This window comes from Podarcis gaigeae (genome assembly GCF_964106915.1).
Source record: "Podarcis gaigeae genome assembly, chromosome: 8".
Lineage (NCBI taxonomy): Eukaryota > Metazoa > Chordata > Lepidosauria > Squamata > Lacertidae > Podarcis > Podarcis gaigeae.
This window is the reverse complement of record NC_139684.1, coordinates 70,277,535-70,295,319: the sequence shown is the minus strand read 5'-3', so window position 1 is coordinate 70,295,319 and position 17,785 is coordinate 70,277,535. Positions and strand designations below refer to the sequence as shown.

Here is a 17,785-nt window from a genome sequence, read left to right as displayed (position 1 = left end):
TCTACAGGTCATTCCCCCTCACCCCAAGCCTTCTCCCCCCTCCACAATGCTTCTCCCCCTTGCACTGGGGTGGGGGGGAGATGTGCTTTATATGTATGGTGCATATGCAGCCTAAGTCATGTTTAGAAATGCACTCAAGGCACTTTTTCAAACAACAAATACTCCCTAGAGGATGAAGTTATATGCAGGTTCAGAACAATAGATACTTAACCTGAAGGAAATATTAATCAGTTGGAATATTTAACTTTAAAATCAAAACGTATGCACACTTATACAGCAATACTGATACAATATGCAGTCAAGCAAGTAGCATCTCATAGATACTCTCCCACTGAAGTTGGATAGAGAAACAATAAACGGAGGTGGTTTTTTAATGGGAAAAAAATGATGAGTGGATTTAAAAAACCCCCACTGATGTGCAATTTTTAAAGTTTCAGCTTCAGTTTCTCTTTCAAAGAATAGCCTGGTTGAAAATGAAAGCTAAATTTGATGCAAATGCATAGTTTGTTAGAATTTCTCTATGAACCTCTTATGAAGTGATGAAGCTTTTGCTTCCATTCTTTTATTCATTTATTTTTTAAAGAGAACTTTGTGGAAAATGCTATTCCGACAATGCCTTGGCCCCCAACATCAATTATCTGCTGAAAATTCAGCAGGATCCTAGCAACACAACATTTGGGGAACCTACTGAGGAAATGTTTGTTTAAGAAGGCATTCCCTGAAGTGCGGCCTAGTCATTTATTAATTTATTAATTGTACATCTATAGAAATGGTTTTATTGCTTTTAGAGTTTGTATGAATGGTTTCAATTGTTTCTAGAACTTTTCCGGGGGTATTTTATCTCGTTTTTATCTTGCTGGACACAGTTTTGATGGCTTCTGGCTGCGAGTCAGTTTCTAAATTTCTAAGTAACTAGATGAATACATTACATACGGGAAGCCAGTTCTTCTCCAGAGTCCAGTCACTGATGACTATTGACATCTATTTCCTGGAAGTCTCACTTTACACATGTACACCTTTCAGATCTTCTTTTTGAAACTCGTTTTCCCCTCCCCTCCCAACACACCTATTTTCATGCATCACCAGGCAGAATCACACACATTCATGACCAACCTTTGTAAACTCAATAATGGCTTTAAAACAAACAAACAAAGTTAGTCTGTTTTGGTCACCATAGTTACAAGATAGAGGTTCAGTGGTATGACTGGTTATCCATGGTACTTGGGGCTATCATTTTGCTGTGGTCTAAACCACAGAGCCTAGGACTTGCCGATCAGAAGGTCGGCGGTTCGAATCCCCGCAAAGGGGTGAGCTCCCGTTGCTCGGTCCCTGCTCCTGCGAACCTAGCAGTTCGAAAGCACATCAAAGTGCAAGTAGATAAATAGGTACCACTCCGGCGGGAAGGTAAACGGCATTTCTGTGCGCTGCTCTGGTTTGCCAGAAGTGGCTTAGTCATGCTGGCCACATGACCTGGAAGCTGTCTGCAGACAAACACCGGCTCCCTTGGCCTATAGAGCGAGATGAGCGCGCAACCTCCGAGTCGTCCACGACTGGACCTAACGGTCAGGGGTCCCTTTAGGGTAGGTTGCTGGCGTCCACAGGGTGGGGGCTAGTATTGCCCCCCCCATGGAGGGTGAACAGAGTAGTGGCCTAACATGTTTATTTGCAACCACAAAAGGGGTTAATTAGGCAGCTTAATGCACTTATTCACAACACCAGCCCAATGTGCTTTATGCAACGGCCAGAGTTCTAAAGACCCTGCAAAACGTAGAATACAGTGGTATCTCAGGCTACAGATGTTTCAGGTTACAGACTCTGCTAAGCCAGAAATAGTACCTCGGGTTAAGAACTTTACCTCAGGATGAGAACAGAAATCGTGCTCTGGCGGCACAGCGGCAGCGGGAGGCCCCATTAGCTAAAGTGGTGCTTCAGGTTAAGAACAGTTTCAGGTTAAGAATGGACCTCCAGAACAAATAAAATTATTAACCCGAGGTACCACTGTAATAGAATTGTGCAGTTGGAAGGGACCCCAAGGATAGTCTTAGTTCAATCCCCCGCAATTCAGGGAATTCTTAACATACTTGGCTTTACAAATGTTTTAGCAGTTTTCTTTCACTATGTATCAAGAGCCAGTGTACTATAGTGGCTAGAGTGCTGGACACCCCCCCCCCCAACTCGACCACGAAGCTCGCTGGGTGACCTTGGGCCACTCACTATCTCTCAGCCTAACCTATTTCACAAGGTTATTGTGAGGATAAAATGGGGAGGAGAACCATGTTCACCATCTTGAGCTCTTTGGAGAAGATGTGGTATAAAATGTATAATAATAATAATAATAATAATAATAATAATAATAATAATAAACAACTTGGAAGTCCCAATTAATACAGGAGCATACATATACAGTGCAGGATGTAAAATTAAGGTTTCTTTCTGAAATGCTACAGTTTGTATACAAAGTGTGTGTTGGTTTTTTCCTTTAATTTCCTGTAAGATTCTCAATTTACCAATCAGGAGGTAGTACCTTTTCAGTTCCTGATAAAAGATCAGGAATCATTTCTTTTGCAGGGGTAGGGAGTAGAAATCTATTAAAAACTTGCACAACAAAATATAGTACAAAAATAAATAGCCCCCAGCCACCCTTTAAATCAGGTTATGCCACAATCACAACCCCCCTCCCAAAAACCCCCACCCCAATTTGTTTTCAGCATCACCCTATGCATCGAGTTCAGTGGTGCTTACTCCCAGGTAAAAAGGAGATTGCAACCCCATTTGGCTTTATAATGAAATATGCAACCTGACTATGCGCCTTTATTTTCAGAGACGGAAAACTCTACATTTGAGTAACGCTTCTGAGGGGAAGCAAGCAAGGAGGACCAGGGGCTGGAAAAATTCAAAAGATAGGTGGTTTCCAGACCTTTAACCATAGGGGCTGAAGCTCTGGCTCTCTCCTTCAGCAGGGTGTGATGGAGCCACAAAACCTGAGCACCCCTTCTTTACTTGGGAAACAAAATGTACTAGATTTGCCCCCTGCATCATCAACAGTCTTGTAACAGGCTGAAATTCTACAGATGAAGAGTTCCTACCATTGCACCTCCATAGTGGGAAAGGCTGCACACACTTGTTTAATTTCACCCTGCCACCCAGTTTTTAACGCACCAACATCCTGCAGTTTCCTGCACTTTGGTGGTCATAGAGTATAGTCTTCCAAGGCATGTAGAGTGGCCTTGATGCAACCATGGTGGCCAAAAACGCAGCAAACCAAGAGTCAGGTTTCTTTAAGGAATGAGTGGGAATTAAAGCAGCCTGCTTCTAGAGGCCCACTCTCATAAAAGAAAAAACAGGGTTTCCTGGTTCTCCTTTCCATTGAAGCTACACACCCCCAGCAGGAACCCGGACCATCTGATACATCAGTCATGCAAGCCCAGCAATATGGCAGTTCACCATTCTAACTGGAATTTGTCAGAATGAACATGCTCTGCTTGTGCGGAAAGAGCTATACAGGTTTTCAGTATGTTTCTGGATGCACTTCAAAGTGCTGGGTTTGATCCATGAAGTGTTGAAACAGCCTGGGTCCACTGTATTCATATATTGTATTCTATGAACCTGCCTGCTTACTTAGATCAGGGGAAGGGAAACTGTTGTCCTCCAGATGCGTCTGGACTCCCAACTTTCATCATCCCTGACCACTGGTTATGCTGGCTGGACCTGATGGGAGCCCGACATCTGGGTAGCCCCAGGTTGCTTGCTTCCAATTTTGATCGTGGCTGGTGGACCTGATCTGGGTACCCCTCCCCTTCCAAGGTCAGATGGATGACAACATGAGAAAGGACTTCTTCTGCAAGCACATGTTCAGAACACCATGCTTTGTGCCAAAGCTTCTGTCATTTAGGTGCCATTTTATATTCCTATATTTTTAAAAATTTCTTTATTGGACTCTTGCTTATTGCTGTTTTTATTATTTTCTGTTGGCTTGTTCATGGATTGATGTTGTTCCTGATTTTCTAAAAACACGATAAGCTGCTTCAGAAAATACTATATGCTGGTTGGGAAAAGAAATATTTAAAACAAATAGACCAGAAATGGCAAAGGATCATTTCCTGGCCGACTGCGCTGTTAAGATTTGGGACACACATTGAACTCTCAATTTGGCAAAACAGTCATTTAATTTACAGTGTAGTAAAGGTTACAGGTAAAAAGCTCAACAGAGTGTGAAAAGGCCTATTACACAAATGTACAAACTTCTGTACAGAGCCCCACACCTTTCACTCATCCTCCCCCATGCTCAATGTTGGCCAGAACTGGCTTCCAAGAAATTTAAATTTTGAAATTAAAAGTCTGCACCATCCCATGGAGGTGAGGGGCCAAGACCAGCAATCAGTAAAATCCCAAGGGACACATCTTGCAAAACAAGTAACTTAAAAAAAATCATTTAAAATCCAGCAAGGGAAACCTTAACTGCTTTAAACTGGCCACATATCCTGAAGAGCTGCCTTCCATACCAGAAGACTGCTTAATAGCCGGGTAAAAGTTAACTAAAAATATCCCAAAGATGAGAGGTTGCAAGTGAGGCTACAGAAGGTTTGGAGTATGGAATCCTACAGCTCACAAGCCATTTCATCACAACCTAGATTATGATGTTATATAACTACACAATATAGACACAACTTCATCTTCACAAAAGGGTCCTATGTACACCGTCAGATGAAACAGAGATAAGCAGATTGTGTAGAAGTGAAGTGACTTCAAGACATTCCATTCAGACTCCCCCCATGATAGAATATGTGTCTCATTTTTTAAAGCAGCAGCAGATATCCTGAATTATTTGGCCCCAAATCTCTGTCCTGCTCAATACTTTAGGTGGTAAATGGAACCTTGGATAGTTGTAATGTTTCTGCAATAACAGACACAATCTAGCTTTTTAAAATCCCACTTGGTTCATTTGGAGGACTTAAGAATGTGGTTAACTCCCCACCCCCCTGGGGAAAAACCAAACCAAACAGGATGTGCCTGACTCTGGCTGAGCTTTGACCACTGTTCTGCCATGTTGTACTACAGGGAACAGTAAACCACTGGAGATGCTAACCATCTAAGTACACAGAACCAAGAAGAGACCCATCAAGCAGTGTGATTAAGAGCCTGCCCAGTGCCAAGAGCCTGGATAATAAGACTCTCAAACAAAGACAATACAACTCTGCTTCCATAGTTACTTTAGTGTGTACAATATACACATCTCAATCATGTCTTTTGATTCCAAACATCTGGAACTAGAGCCTTAGAGCTCCTTTTGGTTCAACGAAAAACTGAAGTCAATAGGTCAAACCGCACAATGGTGGAGCTGAGATCCGGAAACTATTTTAGCTCACGCAATATCCCCATTTGACAGAACTGCAGTCATTATGCACTTAAGAAACTGGATAACCTTTCATGGGCTTTGGGATTAGTTAAAAAAAAAAAAAGAACTGTGTGACAAATTCTGCTTGTGTATAGGAAACCAACCCACACGGAGTGTTATGCAACTACACTGCGTTTTCTCTGGAAGGGCCACTGTTAAAAGTACCTTAAGAGCTCTCATTTGATATTCCTTTCCTTCTTGGTGCATTCAATCTAGAATGCTAAGCAGCAAATAATCTGCTTGATTTTTATTTCTTACCATTTCCCTGTGCTTCCAGCCTTCAAGATGATACTCACTTACAAGGCAAGCACAACGAGGTGTACCTAGACTAAAGCACTTCATGATCCGCATGTTTAAAAGCAAGCTATGGGTTACATGAGTACTACTTATACCCAAACCAGGTGCTTCTTTAGAAAACTGATCAGGTCCACTTCTGAGGATGAATATTCACCTGAGACCAGCTGGTTAAGCTGAACTCTGCAAGACAGAGTTGTTAATTTTGACTCTGTGTTACCTGACAGTGCCCCTTAAATTCATGAATAACCTTAGGATAAAAATAACCATTGTGCCCCTTAAATTCGTGCCCCTTAAATTCATGAATAACCTTAGGATAAAAATAACCAGGGTTGAGTAAAAGAAGAAAAGGCTGTTAGGCAGTGTGGTTCCGCAGATGGGGGGGGGGGGGAGAACACCTCTCTTTTCTAAATGCCTGTAGAGTTCTTCCAGAGGTTGGTTTTGTAGGGGAGCTTACCCCTGTAACCTGGCTATGACACACAGTTAGGACCCGATTCTGAAAGCTGTGGGTGCTGCACTTGGAAGAGTTTTTTGTCCACTCTGGCTGGTTGTGCTCCTGTCTCCCAGGACAGATCAAGCTCTGCTCCTCAGATCAAGAGAGAAGGGGTAGGCTTCTTGCCCGGCCAAGCTTCTTTTGCATACTTCTTCTTCTTGGGCTCATTCACAACTTCGGGATTAAAGACAGCAGGGTTTGGAGCTGGGTTCATGGTGACCGTTGAGGGTGCAACCGGAGTCAAGTCCACATCCGGGGCAAGATTAGGATAGGGCATTGGCAGGCCTCCAATGAGCGCAGTGCCATGAATGCTATGGGCCTGGGCGCCTGTCTCGTTGTGAGTGGGAGGCAAGCCGCCGTACAATCCTCCGCTATAGGGAAAGTTCTGCATGCGCCGCGTGGCTGACTCATCCGCGCTCAGGGAACCGGAGTTGTCCATCCGCTTTTTCTGCAGTAGAAAGGACAACTATTTACTTTTTGAAACAACCTCCCAATACAAACCACTGAAGAGGAATCTGTGCTTCCCTCTTTCCAAATATTCATCGGTATATATTAAATCTTCATAATTTATATGGTGTATGAAGAATTAAGTGTTTGAACCAGCTTGGTTTTCATGTTCGATGTGGCCCTCAGGTAGATGCAATGAGTTGCTTAATGCAACTACTTTGTAGCATCAAGCCCATTCCTGTCAGTTCCATCATCACTTTCATTAAGCACTTGCTGGAATGAAACTGGCAAGGAGTAATACCCTCAGGGAATTGGTTGCTTAGTCACAACACAGTAAGAGGTTCCAAGGATGTTATCTGTTTTATCTGGTTTAACCTAACACATCTCCTTCCTACCAAAACATAATGTCACTTGGCATGGACAAAAAGCAGAGAACAGTGGGAAACATATTATAGCCACCTAGGAAGCTGCACAGAATACAACTGCATTATAGAGCAGCAGGATGTGGTATTAACAACATATTACTTTTTTGACAATCCAAATCTTTCCTGAGTTCATGAATTCCAAGGCACAGGCCTAGGTATACCTGAAGGAGCGTCTTCACCCCATCATTCTGCACGGACGCTGAGGTCCAGTGCCGAGGGCCTTCTGGTGGTTCCCTCATTGCGAGAAGCAAAGCTACAGGGAACCAGGCAGAGGGCCTTCTTGGTAGTGGAGCCCACCCTGTGGAACACCCTCCCATCAGATGTCAAAGTGAGAAACAACTACCTGACATTCAGAAGACATCTTAAGTCAGCCCTGTTCAGGGAAGTTTTTAATCTGTGACATTTTAGTGTATTTTTGGTCTCTGTGGAAGCCGCCCAGAGTGGCTGGGGAAATCCAACCAGATGGGTGGGGTACAAATAATAAATAATAATAATAATAATAATAATAATAATAATAAAGTAAGGCTGTCACTTGCAACTGTGACTGGCTTGAGGTGGCTGCCTTTTGTGTTTTCTTTTTAAATACAGTGGTCCCTTGGGTTATATACGGGTCAGGTTACAGACTCTACTAACCCAGAAATAGTACCTCAGGTTAAAAACTTTGCTTCAGGATGAGAACAGAAATTGTGCAGCGGTGGCGAAGCAGCAGGAGGCCCCATTAGCTAAAGTGGTGCTTCAGGTTAAGAACAGTTTCAGGTTAAGAACGGACCTCTGGAACGAATTAAGTACTTAACCCGAGGTACCACTGTAATGGAAACAACTCATTGATCGAGGAAGGAGCACAGTACGAGCTTGCCATAAGCCTTTTTGTTGCATTAAAAAAAATGACTACTTATAACTTAATCATGTCTTTCCAAATAAAAATTAAATAAAAAAGGTTAAACGGCAATCCACAGTACAATGCAAAGGTACTTAACTTAAGTGTAAAATGTCATTAGGACACGGCTGCAAGTCTTATTTACACGTCTTACCTATAAACATATTTCTACTGGTCTAGCAATAAAAAGAACCGAACATCTGGATCTAATATCATCCTGGCTATAACTATCCCTATCTAAGACAGCAGTTTTCACAGGCTATGTTAACAGGCTGTTTTCTGATTTAGAAGCATACCTTCACTGGGACAACTGCAGTCTGTACCATGTTTCTGAAGCGTCCAACAGAAGGGTCCACATCCTCTGTATGGGTGAATCAGATTGAAATACCGTGGTTAGTTTTAAAATGAATTTTGAAGAGTGTATTCAGCACCGAAGGGGGTTTAATGCCAGCTTTTTCAAAGTGAAAGGTTATTAACAGCAAAACCTCTATACATTATGCTCACGGAACAGACAGCAATATGCAGCGAGGCCTACATAGAACACATCCACAGTGCTCACCTGGATTGATGATTTCGTCATCATCACTGAATGTTACTCTGGAATTCTTTCGTTTTCTTTTTGGTCTCTGGATATCCAAATTTCCTTCTTCTATAGTTAACGTGGAGATCCTCTTGTTATGGGCTGTGTTAAATTCTGTCAGGTTCTAAAAAACCAACAAAGAATAAATATTAAACTCCCCATCTCCTGCCCCCATGAGCATTTAGGATTGGACAGGCTTCAAGGTGCCCACAATATTATAGAAGCAAGCTAACTGCAAGTCAGCTGGTAGCCTGCCTGAACAGTCACCTGTTTTAGCCGGGGGAGAATGGGAATTTGGTCTAGTGGTCTGAAATAGCACAAGACTCACGGTTGTGGGTTGGAGCCCCACTTTGTGCAAAATGTTTCTGCCTTGCAAGGGGCTGGACTAGATGACATTCACAGACCCTCCAACTCTACAATTCTATGAAAAGGTCTGGCCATACTTGCCAGACCATGGGGGGCTGCAAAAGTAGGTATGTCACACACAAGCACAGACTAACACTTGCAAGGTCAGAAGACTTTTGTTCTGGTGCTGTTGCTTATGCCATGCTTCCAGCCAAGGAACCCCGTGCTCCCTCCACAAGGGAAAATGGGTGTCATGCTGTGGGTGAACTCACATCTAATTCTGTCTCCTCTTCTGGAAGTCCAAGCAAACCCTTGAGCTCATCGTCCTCACTGGTCATCTTCTCGTCTCCTTTTACTGCAGAGGGCAACGTCTGAGGTTTTTCCCTCAGAGTATAGGCCCTTGTGGAGGCACCAAAGGAAACCGTAGAGTCAATGGGAATCTGCTGTGGCTTATGAGGCTCCAAACGAATATGACCCAAAAACGTGCCATGTGCTGGGAATATTGGAATAAAAAAAGAAGAAACTGTCCATTAGCTGTCAGTTTATTCAAAGCTAGATGTGGGGCCCCACTGAAAGTATATGAAATTATTTCACTGTGTTCTTCCAGGAAAATCTGAATTAGTTGATTAAATGAAACATTTGCAACCCAATTCTCCAAGGCTTTTGAAACAGCTTCCAAGAGACAAGCAGCACTAAACAGCCAGTGTTCTGCAATTTTGCTCGCTATGGCAAACGATCGATTGGCCTCTGGTATGAGTCAGAAGGAACTTGGGTGGTTAGAGTAATTCTTCAGCTTGAAGACGATAGTTTTGTTTGTTTGTTTTCATACATTTCTGTTCTACCTTTCTTCTGTTACAGAACTCAATGTGGTGTATTGGCTTTGCGTTTTTTTCCTTACAATCAAGCGGTATATACATATGAAATAAAGTACATAGGTGTTCCCATCCAGACACTGATCAGACTAAATCTGCTTAGTTCAGTAAAGTGGCAGGCTCATGTGCCTTCAGACCACAGCTGAGCTATGCTTCCAGGAGGAACTGCAGTTCTAGGGCTGGCTGTGTTGGCACATGTCGTGGCAGCAGCAGCACTTTCCTGCCTGCCCAGTGCTCCCAAAGCAAAGGTTGAGGCTGGCTGTTTTGGTGCTGAAGACATTCAAAAGGGCCTCAGCATCGCGTTACCAAAATACTCTCCTCCTCCTCCCAACTCCAAATTCAGAGTTAGGGAAGGGGCTAGAGATTGTTCCTGAAGTTGCTCTTGGTTTCCACAACTATGGGGTTGGCCCCAACTGCTCCAGCTCCAAACGTAAGAGCTGGGGAGGAGGGGAAGTGAATGTCCTTGACAAACATGTAAGCTTGTAATTGGGGGAGAATTCTGGCACCCTCAAATTTTGGCTTTGGGACGAAGGCCAGCTAAAATCTGTGAACCCTTAAAACAGCAATGAACACAGGTCAATAAATTACAATACAAATTGACAGTGGCAACACAAGACCACGGCGTCCCTTTCTGAGTGTGAGCTGAGTGCAGCAACTTATCTGAAAAAGCCACAAGAACAGACCAGGGATAAACCTCACTAGGGAGGCCATTCTAAAGCCTTGGAGCAATTGCAGTGAAGGCCCTGTAATGATAGTAATAATAATATGGGGAAGAAAGATGACTTGAGAATGTTGCTCAGAAAAGTACTGTTTCAACAGCACCTTCTCCAATTTCCACCACCCACTGCCATGGGAATCTTAAAACTATAGTGGAAACCACCAGGGCATCCTTTTTGGAAATGACACCATCAGGGTTTGAAATTAGCAGGGCACCAGGTGCATTTTGCACCTAAATATTCTCTATTTGCGAGCACCTCCAAAAGCCCAGGTGCCATTTTTCGCACCTGGCTGATACTCAAGGATTACTGAAATGTAAGTGCTTTGAAGCCTCAAAGTATTTATTAAGGACAGACAATATGTTAAGGAGTTTAACAATAAAGAGTAGAGTGTTTTGAAAACTGAAGTATGGTACCAATATTTTTATTGTAAACACCAAATTAAACATGTATTAACAATTTCTAATAAAAATGTGATATTAACAATGTGTCACTTATGTGAATTGCGTATTAGTTCATCCTTTTCAAAATAATAAATAAATCCCTTGAAAATACACCCCAAGCATTCCTTCTGCGCTGCCCACTCCTGTATATTACTTGGTTAAATATCAATCAACTTACTGCTGTTGAGGTCTATAAGAAAAACCCTCTTCAGATGTTTGTGGTAGACTAAGGCAGCATGGACCCGAGAGCATGACTGGTGATCAATGGTGAAGTCGCACAGGTCAGGGTTTCTCCCAAAGAGATAGTATTTCTTTTCATCAATGATCAGTTTCTATGATAAGACAGCAGACAGACAGCAACATAAGGTCACTAGAAGAAGACATTTCCATCATAACTGCTGTTGCTACAGAAGACTGAGTTATCAGCAACAGAGGGAAGGGCTTATCCATTTTTTATCAGTGCTGCTAGACCAGGCACCCCCAAACTCGCTCCTCCAGCTGTTTTGGGACTACAATTCCCATAATCCCTGACCACTGGTCCTGTTAGCGAGGGATGATGGGAGTTGTAGTCCCAAAACAGTTGGGGGCCGGGTTTGGGGATGTCTGTGCCAGGGGAGTGGCCATATTCAGTTACAAATTAAAAATGATGTTCCATGCAGCAATTATGTTTCTTGGTATTGCTATTGGTACAGCTTTTACAAGTTGAAATGGGAACAAAGGATCAGCTTCACTGCTGTTGAAGCCACAAGACGGGTAAGAACTCATTTGTGCCTCTGAGTTATAACCCTGTGTGATCCTCCACACACTGAGCTTGATTACTTCATGGCTTGTTTTGATGTTGCACTTTTTAGACCTAGCCGATCACTAGTTATACCTTTGAACTCAAAACGAGAACAAAGGTAAAGATGGCTTGGTTAGTATCAAGTGCTTAAGAAACCTGTGTGAATTGAACAACATGTGTACGTTGCAACTGACAATTTACAGTGTGCTGCTTTCAGCTTTGTGGGGCTCGAAAGGTATTCCATCCTAGGGGATGCTTACAGCTCAAACAGACAGGCGCTTAGTTTGGAGGTAAGTATCTCCTGTTAATAAGCAGAGATATGGGCAATTCTTGTGTCAACACAATCCATTCCCTCCTTGGCATACTACAATTGAACTTGGACCAGGGAGCCCTTCAACACATCACTTTGTCATACTTGTCTGTAAAATGGAAATACCTGGGATTCAGTTACTGTGAAAACTAACACAACCTCCTCAGTACAGCAAAAAAATAGAGGTTTGCCCTTCTAGTTCTGAACTGTCACCTGTTAAAAGGTGATGCCAGAAGGAAGCACTGGGTACCAACGCCTGCTTCTACTTTGGGATACTGAAAGTGCTCATCAGACATTGCGGGAGTGAAAGGGAAAAGGATGCAGGAGATTTTATTGCTGTGTTTGATGCTTGTAATTATTTCTATAGCTACCCAGTACTAGAAGTGTATTCCTGGTCCAGGATAATTTGTTCTGCATCTATTTTCATACCTCAATAAGTTTGTCTCCTTTTACTACATCCAGGTGCAACCCGGGTGGAGGCTTTCCTGCCCTAGGAAACAAAAACAGAAATATGTTTTGTTTTGGAATAAAGTCACATTTAGAACCCCTACAAACAAAATCCAACTCTCATACTTTCTTTCTTAAGCAATACAGTGGTACCTCGGGTTAAGTATTTAATTCATTCCAGAGGTCCATTCTTAACCTGAAACTGTTCTTAACCTGAAGCATCACTTTAGCTAATGAGGCCTCCTGCTGCCGCCGTGCCGCTGGAGCACGATTTCTGTTCTCATCCTGAAGCAAAGTTCTTAACCCGAGGTACTATTTTTGGGTTAGCGGAGTCTGTAACCTGAAGTGCATGTAACCTGAAGCGTATGTAACCCTAGGTACCACTGTATGTTAACCATAAATGCTGCAACACATTGAAATTAGATAGATGGAAAACCTGGACTTTAACACAGGAAATTGGTGCAAAAAGTATGAGCTGAAGTGAAATTAATAGTCAGCACCTTTAGGACACTGCCATGTACATGGGTCTTCAGACAATGTATACTATGGCACCACCATAAGATGAGATGCTGGTCACTAGCTTACATGGCTCTAAAGTGGAATAGATTGGGCCAGGCCTACTCATGACTATTGGCAACAATAGTGACCAGAATCTGCATTAAGAGAAGAGCCATAGCTCAGTGGCAGAGCACACACATTGCATGCAAAAGGGCCCAGGCTCAATTCCCAGCATCTCCAGGTAGGGCTGGAAAAACTCCTGTCTGAAAGCATGGAGAGCTACTGCCGGTGAAAGTAAACCAGGGATGGGGAACCAGTGCACTCTAGGCATTGTTGAACCTAAATTCTCATCATTCTGGATCACTGGCCATGGTAAGTGGGGCTGATGGGTATCCAACCGTATCTGGTGGTTCTCTATCCCTGAGGTGGGTGGAGCACTGGTCTCAGTGTAAGGCAGCTTGCTTTGATATTGCATGCTAGCTGGCCTTTTGCCTGATCCAGTTGGGCTTTGCACAGACCTTCAGTGAAGTAAGACCTACTGGCACACCTTTTGATAAGAACTCCTCTACAGTAATGGGTATCTCATTTAAGCAATTTAGTATGGAGGAAAACAAAAACTGTGTTTGCAAACGCTTAAGGTTTTTTGTGTTATTCAGAAGTCATTATACTTCATTTAGAGGGGCTTGTTTGTAATATAGTGGTACCTCAGGTTAAGAACTTAATTTGTTCTGGAGGTCTGTTCTTAACCTGAATAACCACTTTAGCTAATGGGGCCTCCTGCTGCCGCCGCACGATTTCTGTTCTTATCCTGAAGCAAAGTTCTTAGTATTTCTAAGATAGTATTTCTGGGTTAGCGGAGTCTGTAACCTGAAGCAAATGCAACCCGAGGTACCACTGTAGTGGCCTAAGAGGGTGAGCTACAAATTGTGAGTTCCCCATTCAAATATGCTATGAAGTCACTAGGTGCTTCCGCCTAGTGTCTCACACCATTTACAACATAGGGATAATATTCACTTTAAAACAGGAGTGAGGAATTGGGTCTGGCCAGTGGGCCGAATTCTTATTTCTTCCAAACATTGCCAGCAAACTTTGGCAGGTGGGTGCAGCTGCCCACCTGCCAAAGTTCAAAGGGGCTCACTTTGACCACCATTACAGTGGAGCCCTTTTGAAGTCCATTTGTGGGCATTGTATGAATTCAAATGGCACCTGTACTTGGACAAAGTGGGGCTTGCGGATCAAGGAGCCCCATTTGCAAAGCAACAACTGGGAGCTCACATCAGGTTCTCAACTGTTCCTTTATAGCCACATCTTTACCTGTCTAACACGTGACATCACACACATTGACAGGTGTGGGGCAGGTGGATGTAGTTTGGGGGAAACGGCTTTGTTAGGCCTACCGTATTTTTTGCACCATAACACTCACTTTTTTCCTCCTAAAAAGTAAGGGGAAATGTCTGTACGTGTTATGGAGGGAATGCCTACGGGTGGCATGCCTACGGATTTTCCTCCTCTAAAAACTATGCGCGTGTTATGGCCGGGTGCGTGTTATAGAGCGAAAAATACGGTAATTAGTTCCATGAGCTGGAGGTTCTTCGCCCCTTGCTTTATAGGGTATTTGTAAGGATAACAAGATAATGTATATGAAGTGCTTTGAACACTCAAAACAATACAAGGTCTTATTAATTTAATTTTTTCAGAGTCCATTACTTAGGTTTTCTCCATTAGAAAGATGAAGCTCACCCAGTGCATGTCACAATGCCTTAGGAACACCAGGGGTTGTCTTATAGTCAAACTATTGGTCCATTTAGCTCAATACTGTTAACACTGGCTGGCAGTGGTTCTCCAGCTTCAGGCAGGGGGTTCTCCCAGTGTATTTGGAGATTCCAGGGATTGCACCTGGGACATTCTGCATTCAAAGCATTTCTTGCCCAATCTGTGCCAAATATGTACAAGAACTCACTGCTAAATAGTTAACTGCTGGAGAACAATACCCAGGGGCACTGTTCCTCTGTGTGGCCGAGAGAAGCAACCATATGAACTTACCGTGAGCCCCAAGGTTAGCATCAGAGGCCCTCCTGTCATTAGTTAAAATTCAGGTTGGTGGGTAGAGAAAGGTCCTTCTTGGTGGTGGTGACATGATTGTGCAGCTCTCTTCCTAGGGAAATCCTACAAGCCCACTCCCTTCCCATTTTTAGATGGTCTTTTAGAATTTGTTTTTATTGTCAGGCTTTTTAGGACTGGTTGGTTTTTTGCTGATTTTTATACTGCTGTTTTTGCTGTGTGAAACTGTAATTTTTATTTATTTATATTTCTTGTTTTGTGAGCTGCTTTGGAAAAATAGTTTTTAAAGACAGAAGAAAAAGCATCTAACAACAAGGGTGGGGAAATATTACAATATCCTTCCACAGAAAAAGATAAATTGGAACTTGATTATATGAAAAATATGTCATCTATCTTCCACTCACTATAATTATTCCTTCTGTCATTAAAAAAAGAGTGACACAGTGGATAGCTCCAGCTATAATTAGCACAGAAGGTAAAACTTTGCTAAGTCACAACCCAGAGAGCTCTTCTGATGATTTAGCAGCCCCGTCATCATAAAGGAAGATGTGTTCATTAGACTCTCAAAGGATATTAATTATATAATTCATTGTTTAACCAAAAACTGAAACATTACATCTGTACCAAAAGATAAACCTTTGTGGGCAGTTACCAAAATCCTTTCACTGTGAACATATATGATATACTTCCAGTCCTGTCATCAAAACCTGTCCTTCCAAGACCAGTTTTGGCAAAGTGGGTTGCAGACCGCATTACACTACACCTTCTGTTTTGGAGGGAGGAAGAAACTTAACCTCTAAGTCACTTTTGTATGTATGTATATATTAGGATGAAAAGGGCATATTCTATAACTCAAATGCATTCCAATGTGTTATACTACAAAAACTCATCCTTTCCCTTCAGTCCTTCAGCATGGTTTCAGACAGCTGGGGCAAGCACATGGGTAGACTTGGGGGCAATCTATAGCAACTGCTCCAAGTGAAGGGTCATCAGTTTGGCCAGAGTGACCACTGCTTTTGTCATAAAAATTCTTACTCAAAAACAAATTCCCAGAAAACACAAGTGCAGTTACCTACGTAACTCCTAGAATTGGCACAGAAGAAAATTGTTTTTGTATGAAGACGAAACTGCAGGACACACACGCTTAGTAGGCTCAACACCCATTGAAGCAGAATACCGAACAAGCAAAATGAATGATCCATTTCCAGCAGGGAGTAATCCCCCAAAGACACATTTTCTTTTGCTTCTCCATCCCACAATACTAACACTTTTTAAAAAAAAGTTTTCTGAATTTTAGACATACTTGCATGACCTAGTTCTCAAATAAAACAAAGAATTTTCCTAGACACCTAGGTGCAATTAGCATGTAAACACCTCAACAAAGACAGAATTCACAGTGCTGGCCAGTAGCTGACAGCGAAAAGCACACATAGGCAATACTGAGAATATATCCCTTAGATGCAGGTCACTGTGTACATCTTTCAACACAACTCCAGAGAGCCCCAGGTTTCAAGTTTTGCTTAATTGCCCCAGCCATAAACATGACCTGCTACTCAGACCTTAACAAACAGTCATTCCTCTTTGCAATAAGGTTGTCTCTCCTCCAAAGCATCGCAGCTACGGGATTAAAATGTGCCTCTGCGCAGGGGCACACAGCCACAAATGCTTAACGTGCAGATCAAACATGACTAGAAGCACTCACTCCCCTATTTCCGAGTTTAGCAGTACTGAATGGAATTGTTTTAGTAGACAGGCACGCTCAGTGATAAAACGGGTCGTTTTCCCCTTGCCTTCCAGGCGCAGAAATACCCTCCCTTCACTGAGAGACAGGCACTCTGCTCATGTTCAGAGACGCCCTTTTAACTCCACACAGCAGTGTAAGAAATACGTTCTCTGTCCATGCTCAGAAGCACCCTCCGTGGCTTTTAAAAAAATGATTTTTTAATATATATTAAATATATATAGGTGCATAACATTCCAGGCTCGTAGCACTTTCGGGGTCCTTCCCCCGCTTGCAGGGGCTGCTGCACCCAGGCCCACTCCCCGCTTCATGATGCCGCTCCCGTCTCCCCGCGGGAAATATAGGCCCTTCTGCACGGCGGGACCCTTTCCCGCTCTCCAGCGCCACAGACACCCGCCCTCACCAGGTCGGGCAGTCAAAAAGTGGGATGATCCCGCCACCGCCACTGCCGCCGCCGCCGCCACCACCGGCAGAGTTCGCGTTCGCCGCCATCTTGTGACTGCCCCCATTCAGCTGGGCGCGGGGCACGCCGGGAAGCTGGAAGACCCGGCGGGCGGGAGGCGATCCCGGGATGCACCGCGGCGAGGCGGGGGTGTGTAGGAGGGAGAAGCGCTGGTCCCATCTGGTCTGGCTCGAGCGCGGCGTTGCGTAGCGACGTCAAGGCGGCGGTACGAAAAGCGCGGGAACCTGGCTGCGCGCTTAGGCTTCAGCTCCGATGTCTGTCAGTCGCGTGAGATGCCGCGGCGGCAGCGGCCATGTTGACGGCAGAAGTCCAAACGGCCCAATGCGGAGCGCTGGGCTTCGTCTCATTTCCCCACTCGGCCCGCTCCTTAACCGCAATCTTTAGGCTTCACTCTCATTTTCCTCCCCTTCACCTATTTTTGATGTGTAATTCATTTCTTACTGTATTACAAATGGTATAAGCACATTACACATAAAAGGGGAAGAAGCGTCGTGATGCACGTTATCAGTCATTGCATTAAATTATCTAACTTTTTGTAACACTGGCACCTCCTGAGCAAGATTTTGATAAAACTATTAGCTCTAATCCATTGGTTCC

General features: G+C 43.5%; 1 protein-coding gene across 3 annotated transcripts; it reads right to left on the bottom strand.

The window, feature by feature from the left end:
* Nucleotides 1-4,147: 4,147 nt before the first annotated feature.
* On the bottom strand, nt 4,148-17,267 carry PPP1R8 (protein phosphatase 1 regulatory subunit 8). 3 transcript variants are annotated; one of them, XR_014567137.1, is made up of 8 exons: nt 17,129-17,267; nt 12,408-12,468; nt 11,066-11,219; nt 9,129-9,349; nt 8,491-8,635; nt 8,228-8,292; nt 6,000-6,630; nt 4,148-5,939 (listed from the first exon to the last, which is right to left on the bottom strand). XR_014567137.1 is itself a non-coding variant. In XM_083750930.1 (7 exons), exons 1-7 carry the CDS (start codon nt 17,215-17,217, stop codon nt 6,277-6,279), a joined length of 1,089 nt encoding a protein of 362 aa, XP_083607056.1. In that variant the 5' UTR covers nt 17,218-17,267; the 3' UTR covers nt 4,148-6,276. The 3 variants fall into 3 exon arrangements, 2 of the variants coding, with proteins under 2 accessions (XP_083607056.1, XP_083607057.1); XM_083750930.1 differs by having other exon boundaries at nt 4,148-6,630; XM_083750931.1 differs by lacking the exon at nt 17,129-17,267 and adding an exon at nt 14,963-15,939 and having other exon boundaries at nt 4,148-6,630; nt 12,408-12,463.
* Nucleotides 17,268-17,785: the final 518 nt, after the last annotated feature.